This window comes from Diabrotica virgifera, chromosome 1 (assembly GCF_917563875.1).
Source record: "Diabrotica virgifera virgifera chromosome 1, PGI_DIABVI_V3a".
In the NCBI taxonomy this organism is placed as follows: domain Eukaryota; kingdom Metazoa; phylum Arthropoda; class Insecta; order Coleoptera; family Chrysomelidae; genus Diabrotica; species Diabrotica virgifera.
In genome coordinates this window covers 114,592,116-114,610,734 of record NC_065443.1, presented here as the reverse complement: position 1 = coordinate 114,610,734, position 18,619 = coordinate 114,592,116, and the positions used below count along the sequence as shown (strand labels likewise).

The 18,619-nt window shown below is 31.3% G+C and overlaps 1 protein-coding gene across 2 annotated transcripts in view; it reads right to left on the bottom strand.

Moving 5' to 3' along the window:
* The window catches only part of LOC114347997 (homeobox protein SIX3), a 338,421-nt gene extending 321,011 nt beyond the window's left edge, over positions 1-17,410 (bottom strand). For both annotated transcript variants that reach the window (XM_028298643.2, XM_028298648.2), the window contains exon 1: positions 16,576-17,410. In XM_028298643.2, coding sequence (XP_028154444.1) covers positions 16,576-17,282 — 707 coding nt within the window. In that variant the 5' untranslated portion in view covers positions 17,283-17,410. The remainder of the gene's footprint in view (positions 1-16,575) is intronic.
* Positions 17,411-18,619: the final 1,209 nt, after the last annotated feature.

The window sequence follows — 18,619 nt, the reverse complement described above, 5'->3', positions numbered from 1 at the left end:
ATAGCTATAAACATAGCTTAGCAATAAACATAGCAAAGTTTTTGTTACTGAAGTGTAAATTTTCTAGAGAAAAAAAAATAAAAATGATAAATGTGAAAAATTCGTTTTATTTTTTTTAATAACAGAGTTGTTGAAAATTATTTTAAAACAAAACCAGAAGCGTGTATGAGCTTCTCTAACTCGCCGAACTTCTGCACAACGTGCAGGCATGCTTTCGATCACATTTCGAATAGTTCCTTGATCTAGTTGTTCCAATTCTTCCACGAGAACTTCCTCGACATGTTCTAGGTTTCTTGGTGGATGACGAACGTCCAAGAGCTTTCCAAGTATATCCCAAATGTGTTCAATGGGATTTAAATCTAGACTCCTCGCTGGAAACCCAATAACCTGAATATTGTGGGTAGTCAAACAATTTTGCACTATTCTGGCCACGTGAGGTCTCGCATTATCTTGCTGAAGGATAAAAGCTGGGCCCATATTTTCAGCAAATGGCAAATGGGACAACATGTGGTTCAAGAACTTCATGTTCTATAGACAACATGTTGCTTTGTGATATTATGTATATTGGTACAGTTGATTTTTGTTGTATTTTGTATGTTTTAGTATGTATATAGTTAGGGTTCGGGTTACCATAATTTATTAAGGCCAAATCCGGACAGGGGTAGTCCAAAGGGTTGTAGAAAATGTAAAATGTGAATTTGACTGTGTTGCTACCTCTACGTACATTGTACATAATATATGTATATGCGAAATGCTCATGGCACAATTAAAAGTACAGCTGTTTTGCTACAATGTGCAACTAACATCGAATTTCTCTGCAAGTTTAAAATACATAATATACCTACACCTATGTTTTAACATGACAAGCAGTGCGACCAACTTAACTAGGTGCTGCGCAGAATGAAATTTCCCACCGTTGCAGTTGGGCCAAGTGTTTTCCATTTTTTTTTTAGTTAAGATAAAAATCCGGACATTTCTCATATCCGGACGCCAATCCGGACATGTCTTTCAAATCCGACTGTCCGGACGAAATCCGGACGTATGGCAACCCTATACAGGGTGAGGCAGATAACTGGCCTATTAGAAATATCTCGAGAACTAAAAGCAACAGAATCATGAAAATTGGAATACAGCGGTTTTGAAGGATGATCTATTAAATGAAAATATTTTCATCTCTTTGCAACTTCCGGTTATACCGGAAGTTGCTTATAACTTCGTTTTTTTAAATGGGACACCCTGTATATTTTTACATTTTTGGATTCTCTTCGATGTCTTCTTTCTTAAAATATGAGGATTTGTAATGTTATACAGGGTATTTTAAAAGATAATTACGTTTGTTTATTAATTTCGTAGCAATATTCACACCCTGTAGAATTGTAGTAGTTTGACAACTAAAACTCTACTTATGTTCAAATGATTCTTAATATAGTCTACTATTGTTAAGAATCATTAGTATAGCTAAATTTTTAATTTTAGTATACAGGGTTGGTCGAAACTCGGAATGAGTATATTCTGAGTTTTCTTAAATGGAACACCCTGTATTTTAGTATTGTAATGAAATGATATTTTATGGTACTTTTTTATTTCTTAAGCATTCCCTATACCTAAATGCTTTAATTTGTGCTTAATTGTTAATCGCACCAACAATTTTAACTAAGTAGGTATTTCGATAGCTAAACCATTATTGGTAATTTTAAGGACCAGTCTGGATTAATATGTATTTATTTCTGAAAAATTATTTGGGATTAAGTATTTTCACGGCCAACCTAATAAAATTTTACGTATTTTTGTTGCAATTAATGTTTAGCTTTAATCACCAATAACTCACAAATTAAAGCAGTTAGGTATAGGGAATGCTTAAGAAATAAAAAAGTACTATAGTATTTTTACTACAAAACGTTATTACGTAGGTCAAAATTTTTGACGTAAGAGAACTGTCAAAACATTAGAATGTGACTTTTCATTATTGCCATGTTTATAATAATCATGGCAATAATGAAAAGTCACAATCTAATGTTTTGACAGTTCTCTTACGTCAAAAATTTTGACCTACGTAATAACGTTTTTGTAGTAAAAATACTATATAAAATATCATTTCACTACAATACAAAAATACAGAGTGTTCCATTTAAGAAAACTCAGAAAATACTCATTCCGAGTTTCGACCAACCCTGTATACTAAAAATAAAAATTTAGCTATACTAATGATTCTTAACAATAGTAGAGTATATTAAAAATCATTTGAACGTTAGTAGAGTTTTAGATGTCAAACTACTACAATTCTACAGGGTGTGAATATTGCTACGAAATTAATAAAAAAACGTAATTATCTTTTAAAATACTCTGTATAATATTAGAAAACTTTATATTTTAAGAAAGAAGACATCGAAGAGAATCCAAAATGTAAAAATATACAGGGTGTCCCATTTAAAAGAACGAAGTTATAAGCAACTTCCGGTATAACCGGAAGTTGCAAGGAGATGAAAATATTTTCATTTAATAGATCATCCTTCAAAACCCCTTTATTCCAATTTTCATGATTCTGTTGCCTTTAGTTCTCGAGATATTTCTAATAGGCCAGTTATCTGCCTCACCCTATATATAGTGAACTTTTTGAATGTAACTTTTGATAGTGATTTTATAGTATATGTAATTATTTATATTTTAAAGAAAAACTTATACTGTAATTTGTTACTGTTAATGGGGTTATCCCGTGTAATAAATAAATAAATAAATAAAATAAATAAAATACATGCACGGAGTACATCAGGTTTTTAGCTACCTATATCTATTTAGGGCATGAAATTAGAATGGGAAAAGACTTATGAGATTTAGCGTCGCATAGGCTTGGGATGGGCAGCATTTGGCAAGATGCGACATATTCTAAAAGGAACGCTACCGATTTGTTTGAAGAAAAAAGTTTACAACTAATGCATACTGCAGGTAATAACAAATGGTTACGAAACCATAACTGCGACTAAACGTTCTGCAAATAAATATAAATTGAGAATAATCCAAAGAAAAATGGAAAGAGCAATGTTGGAAATAACAAGAAGAGGTATGGTACCAAATAGGATAGTGAGAGAGAGGACCAAAGTGACAGAAATGCCATAGAAAAAATTGCACAAGCCAGATGGAGATGATATGGACATGTAGCACGTTTAAACGAAAATAGGTGGACCAAAATACTCGCAGAATGGAGACCTATAGAAGATAAATGACATCGAGGTAGACCACCAAAAAGATGGATGGGTGACTTGAGAAAAAAGTGGGAAATTGGATACAGAAGGCACAAGATAGGAAACATTGGAAGGATATGGAGGAGATCTATATCTAATATTGGATGCAAGAGGCAGTGGCGTCTTATCCTATGAGGCAGGTGAGGCAGTGCCTCATCAGTATATCAATCGACTATTTACGTTATTTCGTTGTTTTATAATCAGTTTTTTAAATATAATTTAGCTTTTTTAAATTTCCCAAATACCTTTATTTTTATGAAAAAAATTAAAATCGGTACGGCCCTGACTCTTTATCTTTTTATCCGTCTTCCACATGCCAGTATTATATGCATCTATGCATCATTCATCTCATTCCAACTTTCTCAAATCATTACAGTTGAAGCTAGCCTCACACCATCTGCAACAGTATGGGACAACGCCAACAGTAAAACCGGCAAAACTTGAAAAATGTGCCACCGATTCTAGGAACAAAATTCATCCATTCTTGAGGCTGGCCTCAGGCTCCGCGGAACGGAATAGGAATAGCCGAACGGCCTCAGGCTCCGCGGAACGGAATAGGAATAGCCGAACGGAACCGACTACAAGCACCAAGTCGATTGCAGATCATAGCTTTCTATGCATACGCGGTATATACGAATGGTATATTTTAGAAGTTTATGGATATGTATTTAAAACATTGTTCATTTTAAATCATTGTTCATTATCGCCTAATATATTGTTCTAAAACTATTTCTTTGTGGCATTTATGTAATTTATTATTCTAAATGGGAAATAAGCCACAATTTAACTTAAAAAAATGCATTTATTAACGTTTCCACTTCCACATCGGACGTTTACATAAAAAAGTAGTTTTTAAGTGTTTCAAAAATGTTGTATTTTGTGTTTGTGTTTTTTTTTTGTAAAATATATAACTAATAAATTATTATTTTTTATTTATTTGTTACATTTACATACAAAAGTAGTTTTTAAGTGTTTCAAGAATGTTGTATGTTGTGGTTTTCTTTTTGTAAATTTTTTTAACATAGTTATTCAAATCAGAATGAGCAAAAGATTTAAACGAATAATATTGCAACATGATTCCCACAGACTTAGCTCATTCCCCATATCTTCCACGATTTTTGAAAAAACGCACACTCTTTTGTTAGGTATGTAAAATTTGAAGTTTTCGATATGGAATTGGAATTCAAAATAACTCTATGCACTGAGGCTGAAAGTATTTGAGTCGATCGCATTCACTGGAAAAGTTTTAGAGAACTAATCGACAGCAAATATTTCTTGAGGATTTTTTATCCGAAATTCTTTGTGGGGATATTTTGAATAAAAAATTTTTTGTAGATTATTTGTCCGGGATTTTTTGTCCGGGGATTATTTGTCCGGGGATTTTTTTGTCCGGGGATTATTTGTCCGGGCATTATTTGTCTGGGGATTTCTTGTCCAGGAATAATTTGTGAGGATTTTTTGTCCGGGATTATTGGTCCCAGATTAGCGTTATGACGTCACAAAATCGACCTTCCGGTCATTAAAGAGAAGCTAACCATAATAGTAAAATTCCTCAGGTGTAGTGTGCCTCACCACCTTCTACTATCACGAGCCGCCCCTGGCAAGAGGTTGAGAAATGATGATGATTATGATGATGCTTCTGATACACTGCTTCTACATAGTGCAATCACTGAAGGTTTTCACCTCCGATTTCGTTGAACCTCCATCGATTTTCATAAAAATTGGTGAGTAGTTAGAGGATACCTTAAGGAACAAAGGTGACATGGTGCCAACTTGCGCTTTTATCCCGGGGTGGATGCCACCCCTATTCTGGGGTGAAAATTATTGTATTAAAAATAATACCAAAAATCGATAGACGAAGTTAATAGCATCAACATTAAGCAAGTTATGATGAAACTAAGAGAACCCTTTCGATTTTTTTAGGAAAAAGTGAGAAATGAAACATACGCCATTTCCACAAAAATTTAAATTTATAGTAATCCTTAGAAGAATTTCTTTGTATTAGCATAAGTAATGATTTTAACAATTTTCACCGGTTTAGAATGCATATTTGTGAAAAAAAGATATAATTTAAAAAAAATCAGAATTTTTAAAATTATCGTCATTTTCATTTTCTTTTGATAATAACTATAAAAATACTCAATATACGCAAAAAATGGTGAATAATAAAATTTTAGTTTTTTCTATCAAATATTATACCTTTTTACCATTTCTGTAGGGTGAAAAATAACCGAGATAGAAACGTTTAAAGCTTAAATTTTGCTGCGAGAACCATATAACCATATAACCGTGGCCATTTAATCTTTGAATTTTAAAAAAGTAAGGGGTTTAAAAGATTAAATTCAACGCGTTTTAATAGCATTTGGAATTACCTTTCAAACCGTTTTTAGGTGAACCTGATATATTAAAAATTAACGGAGTTATTAAAAAAAACGATAACATTTTTGGAAAAATTTTTAAAAGATAAAGTTTGAAAAATTTTTGGAGCATAAATTTTAATGCTATTAACTTGTTCGGTATCTCATTTGATAGATATTTCTAAGTACTTTCACAAATGTTTAAATAAGTTTATGTTATAAAATGCATCATTTTCCCGTAATTTAAGCTTGAATACATACTTAGATTTGGGTACTCGCCAAAAAAATATGCATTCACTTACCTATAACTCACTTTTAGTTAATATTAAAAGGTTTTTTAGTACGGAGTTTCTTTAATTTTTTATTATCTTCAATTTTGGTAATAATAACTTTTTTGTAAAAACTTATAGGTAGTTTTTGAGTTATCTATGAAAAATCGGTTAAAAACATGCATTTTTCTTACAAAAAATTTAAATTTTTGATCTTTAAAACTCAAAGAGTTTTGATTTATTTTAATAACTTTACAATTTTGCTTAGAATTTGTCCCCCTATCTAATTATGGGGTTATTTTTAATAATATAATTTTCACCCCGAGAAGGGATGGCATACACCCCCAGGGTAAAAGCGCAAGTTGGCACCATGTCACCTTTGTTTCTTGAGATATCCTCTAACCACTCACCAATTTTCATGCAAATGGATGGAAGTTAAACGAAATCGAAGGTATCTAATAGCTTATATCCACCTTTAGTGACTCCACTAACAATGAGTCTACAAAATGTAGGTAGATATATTCGATTTTTTTTATACCTAACTATATAGTATCACCATTTTCATCAGCAGCTTGCAATAATATGAAAAAGATAGATTCTGAAACTATTTCCTTGTGTCATGTCAAGTTAAATATTATGCTTCTATTTTCTTTGGTATTGCCACATATTAATGAAAATTACATTTTATAAATTTGTATTACATTTGTATGTATTTTATACATTTCTATTTCCACTTCAGAAATCGTTTTCAAAAAATTTTATTTTAAAAATTTGTAGGTATAACCAAAAATTATTTGAAACAAACAACTTTATATATTTAATCTTTTTTGAAAACGATATTTAGTGTGGAAAGCAAAACGTCAAAGGACAATAAAATAAAATGTAATTTTTGATAACAATCAATTATGGCCTACAATCATAATTATTAACATAAAAAATGTAGACTCCAGATTTGTTCAAATAATAATTTTATGTTAATTTAATATTTGGTCTCAATAAAAGTTTTATTTTTAACATTATTGTTAATTTTATTGAAATAAAACTTTCAATTGAATAATTTTATGCTTTATGGATGTCATTAATTTAGTTTAAATTAATAAAAGTTTGTTGAAAAAAATATTTTGATATTTTTTCTAAAATATTAAAAAAAGGAGTAAATAATATGTATAGGGGAGTGCATTTAGATTTTCACTTCGGAAAAAATCAAACAAGATAAAACTTTTTGTAATTTAATTAAGAAATGTTTAATAAACAACATATCAAAAAGTTCTACTCGAGAAGTGGGTGCTTCATTTTTTATTAAACAAATGAACAACGAAGTTAGATGTTTTTTTAAATAACTCCGAAAATATAATTTTTAGAAAAAAGCTGACTTGACCATTGAAAATTCAGAAAATTTTACAAAAAAAAACCTTATATAAAGATTTTTCTAAAATTAAATCTCTAGCTTCTGTAATTTTTTATTTATAACGCTAAAGTCACCCTTCTCACACACATTGGCGCACTGTAAACTAGCGTTGGAAGAAGTCCACGGTTGAGTTTTTTTACTGTAATTCTTTAACTAATGGATCAAAAGAAATTTTACAAATTAGACATGAAAGAAGATGAAATAAGCTATCCTATGGTTGTAATAAAAAGAAATAAAATGTATGGACATAAGTACGGTGTGGGCGGAAAGTGAGCCTTACATGAATTTTGTTTAAAAATGATTTAAAAATGTGTAACTAATACAATTTTACTTATAAAACTCTCAAATTTGCACAACTTACCTCTCCTCAATCATCTTAATAATGATGTTTTATTCAAAAAAAATCTCAAAAATTTAATTCAAATAATACTGTCTCAAAAAATGTAATTTTTGAAAACTTCGTAGTTTTACAGAATTCAAACCATTTTAAGACGGTATTACTCAAGTTTGAATAAATCTAATATAATTTTTTTGATATTTTTTTAAAGCTTAGAATGTAGTCTTTAAAAAACACTGAACTATTTTAGTTTAAAGATGAAATAAACAATTTCTTTTTGAGAAAACTAAGAAAGATAACAAAAATGTAATACAAAAACCGAAAATTACCAGCTGAAAAATGTATATACAGAGTGATCAAAACTTTTTTCTGTAAAACTTACCTAAAATACATTTAATAATAAGCTTCAACAATAATAAGTGTTCAACAAAAATTTTTTTTATCTCTTATACAGTATGTCTGCGTAACTTGGAACCTATTGATAACTTTTTTAATATCAGTTTTACGAAAAAAAGTTATTCTTTATAAAATACTCTGCATCGTATATAACATAAGATACAACCATCAAATATCAAATTTTGCTAATTTTGTACGAGGTATGTCAAAAAATATGAAATTCACTCAAGAGTAAAGTACCTTTATATCTCACAAAATCGCAAATTTTTATAACGAAAAGTTGTTTGGAATTAAAAACTATGTTCCAATATGTAATTATATCCTTCTAATCGAAAATTTGTTTTTTTTATATTGTTTCAAATTATTTATACCCAACATCATTAAATTTTCACTTATTATTTATGATAACTGTTTTATTATTAATTTTGTGAAGAAAGTTATTCGTCATAAATAGCTGTGCATGGTCTAACACTTAATATTCAAATATAAAATATTATATTTTATCAATATTATACGAGGTATGTAAAAAAATTATATTTCGCGCAATAAATATGTACCTTTATAGTTTACAATATTTCGATTAGAATAGTGTAATTGCATATTGACACATCGTTTTTAATTCTGAACAACTTTCCATAATAACAATTTTCAGTATTATGAAAAATATAGGTATTTTACTCCTAACTGAAATTTTTATTTATTGACATATCTTGTACAAAATTGATAAAAATTGATATTTTATGATTGCATTTAAAGTTTTAGAATATGCAGAGCTTTTGACTAAGAATAACTTTTTTATTTATGATCCCATTGCAACAATTTTTTGAAAAGGTAGAAGCACAATTTTCACATCATTACGAGTAAGGCCGAATTTAATTAAGAGCGAACGAAACGATTCATATTAAGAGCAAAAAAATACATATTTTGTTCATCAATAGAAAAATTATTAAGATAACAATTTGTTAACGTTTTAAAGCGGCCGTTTTTGAATAGATATATAGGTTTATCAAAGCTCTCAAAAATAAATATATGTAGAAATAAATACATTTTGTACAGAAATTATGATTTTACAACTATTTTTAAGTTATCCGCCATTTTGGATCTGCCATTTTATAATTTAAATTATCAAAATTTGATTAAGGTTCAGCAACCTCTCAAAAATATCCACATATATGTAAACAAACACGTTTTATAAAAAAAATTCGGATTTTACAACTACTTTTTAAGGATTTTTAGGAAAAAATCCGCCATTTTGAATCCGCCATTTTGAATTTGCAAATTGTAATGTCAGATTCGGGTTCAGCATAATCAAAACTAAAATAAAAACATTTTTTATCAAAATAAAATGTTGAATTCACCCATATTCTTAACATTATTTATACAAAACAATTGTTATTGTTTAAACAATTAATAAACAATTAGCGGCGAAATTTGGGAGTAGAACTTTTTACTTTAACATATGTATTTACAAACTAACAAAAAAAGTTTTAAACAAATATATAGTCCTGTCGCCAGGGGGGGTACAACGGCCTCCTTAATTCAGATGGACTTACCCAAGTTTTTTTTATATATTTTGACCCGCAGAATACGAATTTTTTGGGTAACAGTTGATCCGGATGTCGATAAGATTGTTATAGACAAAGAACTTGAGGAATTACATAACAGCGATTTCTCGCAAAACAAAACATCTTTTTGTATTTTTTGGGTCATTTTAAGCAAAAAATATTCCTACAAGTTTGTTCGTAGAATGCATAGTTTTCGAGATAACCGCGGTTGAACTTTCAAAAAATCGAAAAATTGTAAATTTTAAACCCGAATAACTTTTGATTAAAAAATAAAGTAGCAATTCTGCTTACCGCATTTGAAAGTTTAAGTCAAATTATATCAGTTTTGATTATTTGCATTGCTAAAAATTTATTATTTTATTGTTAAACAAAGCTGTAAACTGTAGTAAACACCTAGTATGTGAGTGATGTTTTCTATGATTTCTCATTTAAAATCGAACGAGTAGGTAGAGTAGCTACAAGTGCAAGCGAGGCAATTTCTACGTAGCATGCGTTAAAACGCATGTATTAGGCACGGGAAACCTATGTGTTTATAGATTAGTTTAACAATAAAAAAATTAATTTTTAGCAATGCAAATAATCAAAACCGATATAATTTGACTTAAACTTTCAAATGCGGTAAGCAGAATTGCTACTTTATTTTTTAATCAAAAGTTATTCGGGTTCAAAAATTGCAATTTTTCGATTTTTTGAAAGTTCAACCGCGGTTATCTCGAAAACTATGCATTCTACGAAAAAACTTGTAGAAATATTTTTTGCTTAAAATGACCCAAAAAATACAAAAATATGTTTTGTTTTGCGAGAAATCACTGTTATGTAATTCCTCAAGTTCTTTGTCTATAACAATCTTATCGACATCCGGATCAACTGTTACCCAAAAAATTCGTATTCTACGGGCCAAATTAAATAAAAAAAACTTGGGTAAGTCCATCTGAATTAAGGAGGCCGTTGTACCCCCCCTGGCGACAGGACTAATAACCTTGTTTGATTTTTTCCGAAACATTGTATCTTTTCGTTCTAATTGCACTCCCCTAGTAATCGTATAATTTTTCTGTACCGACGGAATGGAAAAAATACATTGTAGGTGATACTAATTGAAAAACATTTCAATTATTTCATAATTAATATAACGGATATACAGGATTTTCCCTGTAGGTATATTATTATCATTAAATAAATAAAAACTTGTACATGAAAACAACATTGATGTATTTTTAGAAAACTTGTTAATAGTTTTATGTAAAAAACATTATACCCAATTTAGTTTAGTATTTTTTGCTTGGAATAAGCCACAATTTTCCTTTAAAATTAAGTTTATTGACGTTTTGATTTAATTTCCACTTCGGAAATCGTTCTCACAATAAAAAACAAAAATAAATTAAACAAATTTTGTTTTTGTTGCTTGGTAAAAAATTCTTCTAATCACTTAATTTTATCTAACACATTTAGACACTTTATACTTATTATACATTTTAAAGTAGATGACTTTAAAATGATATTGCCAATATTTATGAGTTGCGTTCCTGGGACGACTTAATTGGAAGATAGTTCAATCGATTAACTTTAACTTAAGAATACCCGTCAGAAAAATTATGGCATGTGATTTTTCTTTAAAAAGACAACCACGTGCAGGGCCGCGCCGTCCACGTGTTCAATGTGTGCGGCGCACACAGGCGCCAGAAATTAAGGGGCGACACTAGAGTTGTTACAAAAATTTTACTCAGGTCAAAACAACACTTACCCATTTAACAACCTTGCATACCTCAACTTCAAAGGTAGGTAACTTACGTATTGATTTATACAATCTGCATAAACAAGGAAAATCCTGTAAAGACATGCAGCTACCGGTCCAGCAGAATTTATGCTTTAAAGTCATTGTACAAAAATTTGATAGAAATGTATGATGTTTTATGTGATATAATACATTCGGATAAATTTGATCTTAATTAAAAATATCAAGCTAGATACTTATTTAAAAGATAAAATGTCAACATTTACATTCATATGCTCAGTCCACATATAGGTATGGCATGAAGTTCTGATGAAAGTTCTGATAACTTCGTTAGCAAAATTTTGCAATCAAAAACAATGAATATGCAGCCTACCTTAAATGCTTTAAAAGAGTTAAGGACGTAGGCGCAAAATTTCGAGCCAATGTGTTTTAAATTCATTTATTTTTTTTTCAAATTCTGAGAAAACTAATAGGTGTTTTTGAAAAATTTAAACCTAGAACGAAAGATTATTACCGAGGGCCGAAAGTCCCTGAAAACTTCTATAATGTTTATTGTATTAGGTTACAGGGGTAAAAAAAATTTAGTGTGATTTTTAATTTCAAATAATATTATATCAAACTTTTGGTTATTCTAAGGGACTATCTGCACTCGGTAATAACGTAATCTTTCATTTTGCGTTTAAATTTTTTAAAAATTCTTATTACTTTTCTCAGAATTCGAAAAAAAAATGAATTCATTTAAATCACATTATAGCGAATTTTTGCGCCTACGCCCGTAAAACAATTCTTGCTCTAGTTTCGGATAGATACAAAATTTAATGATGTTATTACTACAGCAAATGATGTGGAGCCCAGTTTTCAACCAGATAGACAGTTCGGCGTCGAAATAAAAGCAAACAACTCGATTACGAACATAAAGACGAACCGATTTTGTATCATAAAATGTCAACCAAAGTTCTTTTCTTTTATCTTGTTCTCAACCAAGCATTAATTTAAGTAAATGAAAGATTTTCCATATTGGAAAATGCTGTTAATTTTTTCAAATTTTTCAAACGACAGTACAGAACACAATTAAAAGTTTTGTGTAGAGATTTGTAAAAAAAAATGAGATTTAATGATCATCTAGATATAGGGAAAGAAGACGATTTAATTGAAGAAGTTATTAGTCTAAGAGCTAGTGAACCCTCCGACTAACGGTCGTCCTGTAAGGCTAGAAATTTTTCTAGTGATAATTCATAGTACACCAAGGCTAAAAACCAGGACCTGGCAGGCCTCAGAGGTGCACGTGTATCTACCAGGTGAATCGAAAAGTGCAAATTTAGGGGGTAAAATAAACTTTCTCCTGTAAGGTTTAAATTTAAGTATGTGTTTGAGTAAGTCATTTAGAAGAAATATGTACAATGACAGGCGATTCTGAAGAGCATAAGACCTTGCCAGGCGAGGGGAAAGATTAGGGGTTTTTCCTAAAATTATTCTTTTTGCATCGAATAATTTTTTTTTAGGTTTTTTGAATAATTTCAAACAGAAAAGGTCTTGAGTGATTTTTCTCTTAAGTTAATAGTTTTTGTTATATAAGCGATTGAAAATTTTAAAAATTGCGAAATCGGCCATTTTTAACCCTAAATCGGACATTTATCTAAAAATTACAAAGTTGCCAAGGTAAGTAGATATTCTTTAAACATTGATTGATGAAATCCCAAAGAGTTTTTTTTAATACAATATCGGAAACGCCTTTGTTTTTTAATTGCTAATCAAGCGGGCGCGACACTGTGGTATAAGTGAGGACGTTTGAGTTGGCATAAATTCATTATCTCGAGAATGGGCAAATTTCAAGAGAAATCCTCAGACATGTCGATTTTATTTTTAAATTAAGACTTTTTGGCATATATGTAATACTAGTGACGTCATCCATCTGAGCGTGATGACGTAATCGATGATTTTTTTAAATGAGAGTAGGGGTTGTGTAATAGCTCATTTGAAAGGTTATTTAATTCTCTATTCACTAATATAAACATTAATATAATTATTTATACAGGGTGTACAAAAAAATTTTTTTTATTAAATTAACTTTGATTAAATTTGACAAATAGAAAAAAAAATTTGTTTGTACACCCTGTATAAATAATTATGTTAATGTTTATATTACTGAATAGAGAATTAAATAACCTTTCAAATGAGCTATCACACAACCCCTACTCTTATCTAAAAAAATCATCGATTACGTCATCACGCCCAGATGGATGACGTCACTATTATTATATATATGCCAAAAAGTCCTAATTCAAAAATAAAAATCGACCTATCTGAGAATTTCTCTTGAAATTTGCCCATTCTCGAGATAATGAATTTATGCAAACTCAAACGTCCTCACTTATACTACAGTGACGCGCTCGCTTGATTAGCAATTAAAAAAACAAAGGGGTTTTCGATATTTTATTGCAAATAACTCTTCGGAATCTCATCAATCAATGTTTAAAGAATATCTACGTGCCTTGGCAACATTGAAATTTTTAGATAAATGTCCGATTTAGGGTTAAAAATGGCCGATTTCGCAATTTTCAAAATTTTCAATCGCTTATATAACAAAAACTATTAACTTAAGAGAAAAATCACTAAAGACGTTTTCTGTTTGGATTGATTCAAAAAACCTAAAAAAAAAATGTGTTCGGTGCAAAAAGAATAATTTTAGGAAACACCCCTAATCTTTCCCCTCGCCTGGCAAGGTCTTATGCTCTTCAGAATCGCCTGTCATTGTACACATTTCTTCTAAATGACTTACTCAAACACATACTTAAATTTAAACCTTACAGGAGAAAGTTTATTTTACCCCCTAAATTTGCACTTTTCGATTCACCTGGTAGATACACGTGCACCGCTGAGGCCTGCCAGGTCATGGTTTTTAGCCTTGGTGTGCTATGAATTATCACTAGAAAAATTTCTAGCCTTACAGGACGACCGTTAGTCGGAGGGTTCACTAGCTCTTAGACTATATACAGCTTCAGCCTTTGTTAAAAGGAGTAAACAATGTTTGTAAAATTTTAAAATTTATATTTTTAAACGAATTTGCTGCATTTTACCCAAATTTAGTAATAGCTTTTCGCATTCTGCTCATATCTGATGCCACTACTGAGTGATTTTTTTATAAACTGAAACTTAAAAAATTATTTGAGATCGACCATCAGTCAAGGGCGGTTGATAAATTTATCTACCATCTCTATAGCGTCGTCAGCATCAAATCAAATTGATATTCACCATATTATAAACAGATTTTTCGAACTGAAGGCGCGAAAAGTTAATTTTTTATAAAATAGCTATAAGTATTTCATGTTTTCCTACCTATATCTTTAGTTTTTTATGCTGTTACGCCAAAGATTTATTTTTACTTAATTATTTTAACTTACTTTATTTTCCTGTTGCATGTGTAAGAATTTTTAGTTATTTTTTTTGGTTACAATAAATAATTGTTTATTTTGGGCGCCATTAAATGTTTTGCACACAGGCGCTACCACGTGTTGGCGCGGCTCTGACCACGTGCAATGATAATAGTAAAATTCTCCTGTTAGTGATCCCGTAGTAAATCATCAGGAAAAAACAGAAAAAAACATGGTATGTGACTTAGGTAATACTACAGTCTGTTTTTAAATCAAGAGGAGTAATTCAAATTCCCGCGCCGTAAAGCTTGTTTGTAATAACCTCAGGCAAGTTTACTCCACTGACCACTGTTATCAAATTTTGACACTAATGACATTTATAAAATTTTGACATTATTTGCATTTCATAGGTTAATTAATATATCAGCGATTTTTTGTGTTTTCTGCATTATTCCTTTAATTTTTAGATTTTTAGTCTGTTTTTACCTATATTAAAATAACAGTTGTTTTTAGAACTCTTTAGCGACGTATTGGTATAATATAATATTTATGGATAACCGTCAAAGACCGATATGATCAACCAAAAAAGAAGATGTATTTGATGATATTTCTAGTGACTTTCTTAGGTGTGAATCTGCCTTTTTAGTTTACTCCTCTTGGTTTAAAAACAAAGCTTAATCGTTTATTTTGTCAGGACATTAGGTATGATGGAAGTTTTTTCCTGGTTTTTTCCTCATGATTTACTAGATAATTATCTTCCAATAAAGTTGTCCCAGGAATGCAAGTCATAAATTTAAATTATTACAAGAATTTTTACCAATCAACAAAAACAAAATTTGTTTAATAAATTTTTGGGTTTTGATAATGATTTCCGAAACGAAAATCGAAAAGTTAAATAAACTTAATTTTAAAATTTGGCTTATTCCCACCAAAAATATTAAATTGTTAAATAGTTTTAACTAAAAAAAACATTTAGTTTTCGTTTCAAACAGGTACCTAATTATAGGTATTCTTCAAAAAAATGTCCTGTATGCCTCTAGGTATCGGTTTATTTTGCATTTTTTTTTAATAAATAGGTATAGGTACCTACACTTCCCGGCACAAAATTTCGCCGCTAAGAATTTTTGGTTTAAGTTTGGCAATTTATAACTTGAATGTAAACCGTAACTGTACCAGATTTTCTGGAAACCTAGAATGACGGCGAATAGCTATTTTCAATTCATCCCATAAAATGCTCAATAGGATTGAGATCTGGGATGCATGTGGGCCATTCCGATCTTATCAATCCAGCCTCTATTTAAGATATTCATGTTTATCAGTCATCAGTGTTTTTATTTAGGTACAAAAAATTGTGCAGTTCTTACAAGAAAAGAGATATTCGCATATTTCAAAAAACAAAATCTTAGGGATAGTACGAAAGGACTATGAAACAAAATCAGCTCTTCAACAAATTTTCCACAGAATTTTTTAAAGTTAGGAGAAAATACAACGCTTCTATTCGCCCCCTATAATGCCATCTAAACAAAAATTGTTTCCAGAGTAATAACAAACGATGTCAACACATGTACCTACAGGTCTAGTAGGTCTACAAACTGATGTAAGATTCTTGAAAATCGGAATACAACGAAAAAACTTAAAATAAATTAATAAATTGTCAAACTTAATCAAAAATATTTAGTGGCGGAATTTTGCCCAGAGAGTGTATAAATTTAAGTACGTATGCCAAAAATCACGTTGTGGCCACAAAATTTAGGGAGCCTAAAACTACCCCAAATAACCTTTTACCTACTTACTTTTGTTTTATGACTTTATCATTTTTATTATAAGTAAGTATAAAATTATAGGTATTAAGAAAGAATAAAAATAAAAACTTTAGAGTTATAGTTTTGAACATGACTAACCTGTTTTTGGCCGCAGCTGCACGATCCCGCTGTCGTCGGTTCTTGAACCAGTTCCCAACCTGGGTAGGAGTGAGTCCCGTCGCTTGAGCCAGTTCTCGTTTCTTGGTCGGGTTCGGATAGGGATCTTGGAGATACCATTCGCGTAACAAACTTCTAGTCCTCTCTTTAAAACAATGAGTCTTTTGTTCACCGTCCCAGATGGTACGTGGCAACGGAAACTTTTTCCGAACACGGTACTTGTCGACGGGTCCCAGAGCCCTGCCGCGTAATTTTTCCGCCTCTTGGTAGTGCGCCTCCAGCCACATGGCCTGGAGCTTGCCGTGGGAACCTTTGGTAAACTTGTGCGATTCTAAAATTGAATAGAGTTCTCTAAAATTTCCGCTGTGGAAAGATACTATAGCTCTTGCTCTTAAAACGGCTTCGTTTTTGTTGAGTTCACTGATGTTGGGATGTGCGACAGGGAGTGACCACAAGAACCTCGCGAGTCTTTCGATATCACCACTTTCTTCGAGAGTTTCGCACACGGCAGCCACTTGGGAGACGGTAAAGTTCAGTGTCGGTAGCGCAAACATGGGATTAGGAAGCATCGGTGCCGGAGCTACCGGGATAGGGACACTGATTCCTGGAGACGAGGATGTCTCCGAATGTCCTCCGGATCCGGGCCCGGTGCTCCCGGAGCAGAGCCCCGAGCTCAATCCCAGAGCCATGTGAGTTGCCAGCTTGCAAAAACAATAGTTCACTAGACACTTATCATCGCCGCACTAACAAACGGTATCGCTAACAAAAACGTGTTACTCAGGTAACCATCAACAAAGAAAGATCCTATTGCATGAGGTTTGTGTGTTGCTCTCGAGACGAGACTGAGTTTGTGTCCGTAGTTCGCGTCTATTGGCCCCGGTAAGGCTGTTACCACGGAGACTGGGTTGGGCGAAGGCCAATGCGCTGCCGAGTGGAGGGGCGCCGGCACGGTATGGGCGGGACCAGTGTCACTTTGATATGTGACATTTAGATGAAAGCCTTTGTAGCATACACCTAACTAAAGGTGATGTATAAAGTGGTCCTCTATTCCGTGTAGCTCTGTCACCATGATAACTTTCAAGATACGCCTTTTATGTTTATTTCTAGGTCGTGAAATGACTGGAATCTTGTTTTGCTTACATTGCGGTCGATATCTTTATTAGTTGTAGCTGCGGGGCCGCGTAGAAGGGGCAGGAAAATGCGCCGGTGTTTACTAAACATGTAGATATCGATAAAACGTAAATTGACTTTTTATTATGACTGGCTTTCTTTCAAATCGATAAAGTGGTGGGTACGTTTATTATTAACGGCCTTTATCAAGATGACGGAAACGTTATTCTGATTAATTAAGAAATGACGGCTGTTCATTTTATACCGACATCGATTTCATATTATTTTCGTACATTTTATCTTTGGGCAGAGATCTTAATTTGTGACTTTGCTTTATTTACACGACAATATATCCTAAAAGACGAATGACATAATTTCAACGGTAATATGTAGGTACCTATTTGTTATAAAGTTGATATACAGGGTGATTCATTAAAAAAAGTCCAATCTCTGAGTGGTAAATTATAAAGGTACCTAGATAACTGTAGATGACTCTGACTAACATGTCTTAAAAAAATATTCTGTACCTACTAGTCTATACAGAATATTAAATATTAATATTACTTAGTAGGCATACCTAGTTAAAATAACAATTAGTTTTCTTCCCCCTTTCAATGTAAAAAAGACATCAAATATACCTACCGGCATTCTTTTGTTTAGGTGATATTGTTGTTTATTATAAAAATAGGTTAAATGGCGTGTAGGTATAGATACGCTATGAGCTCGTAGTTAGAGGGGATAATTAAAAATTCGCGAGCGCCAGTATTAGTGACAAGTATGTAAGCTTTTACTGGAAATTTGACATAAATGTTAAAGTGATTAATAAATTTAAAACATTGAAATTAAAAATATTAATAGGAAATAATACCTATTAAGTAGTTGGTCAAAGCTGTGGTGTATATTTTTACCTTAAATA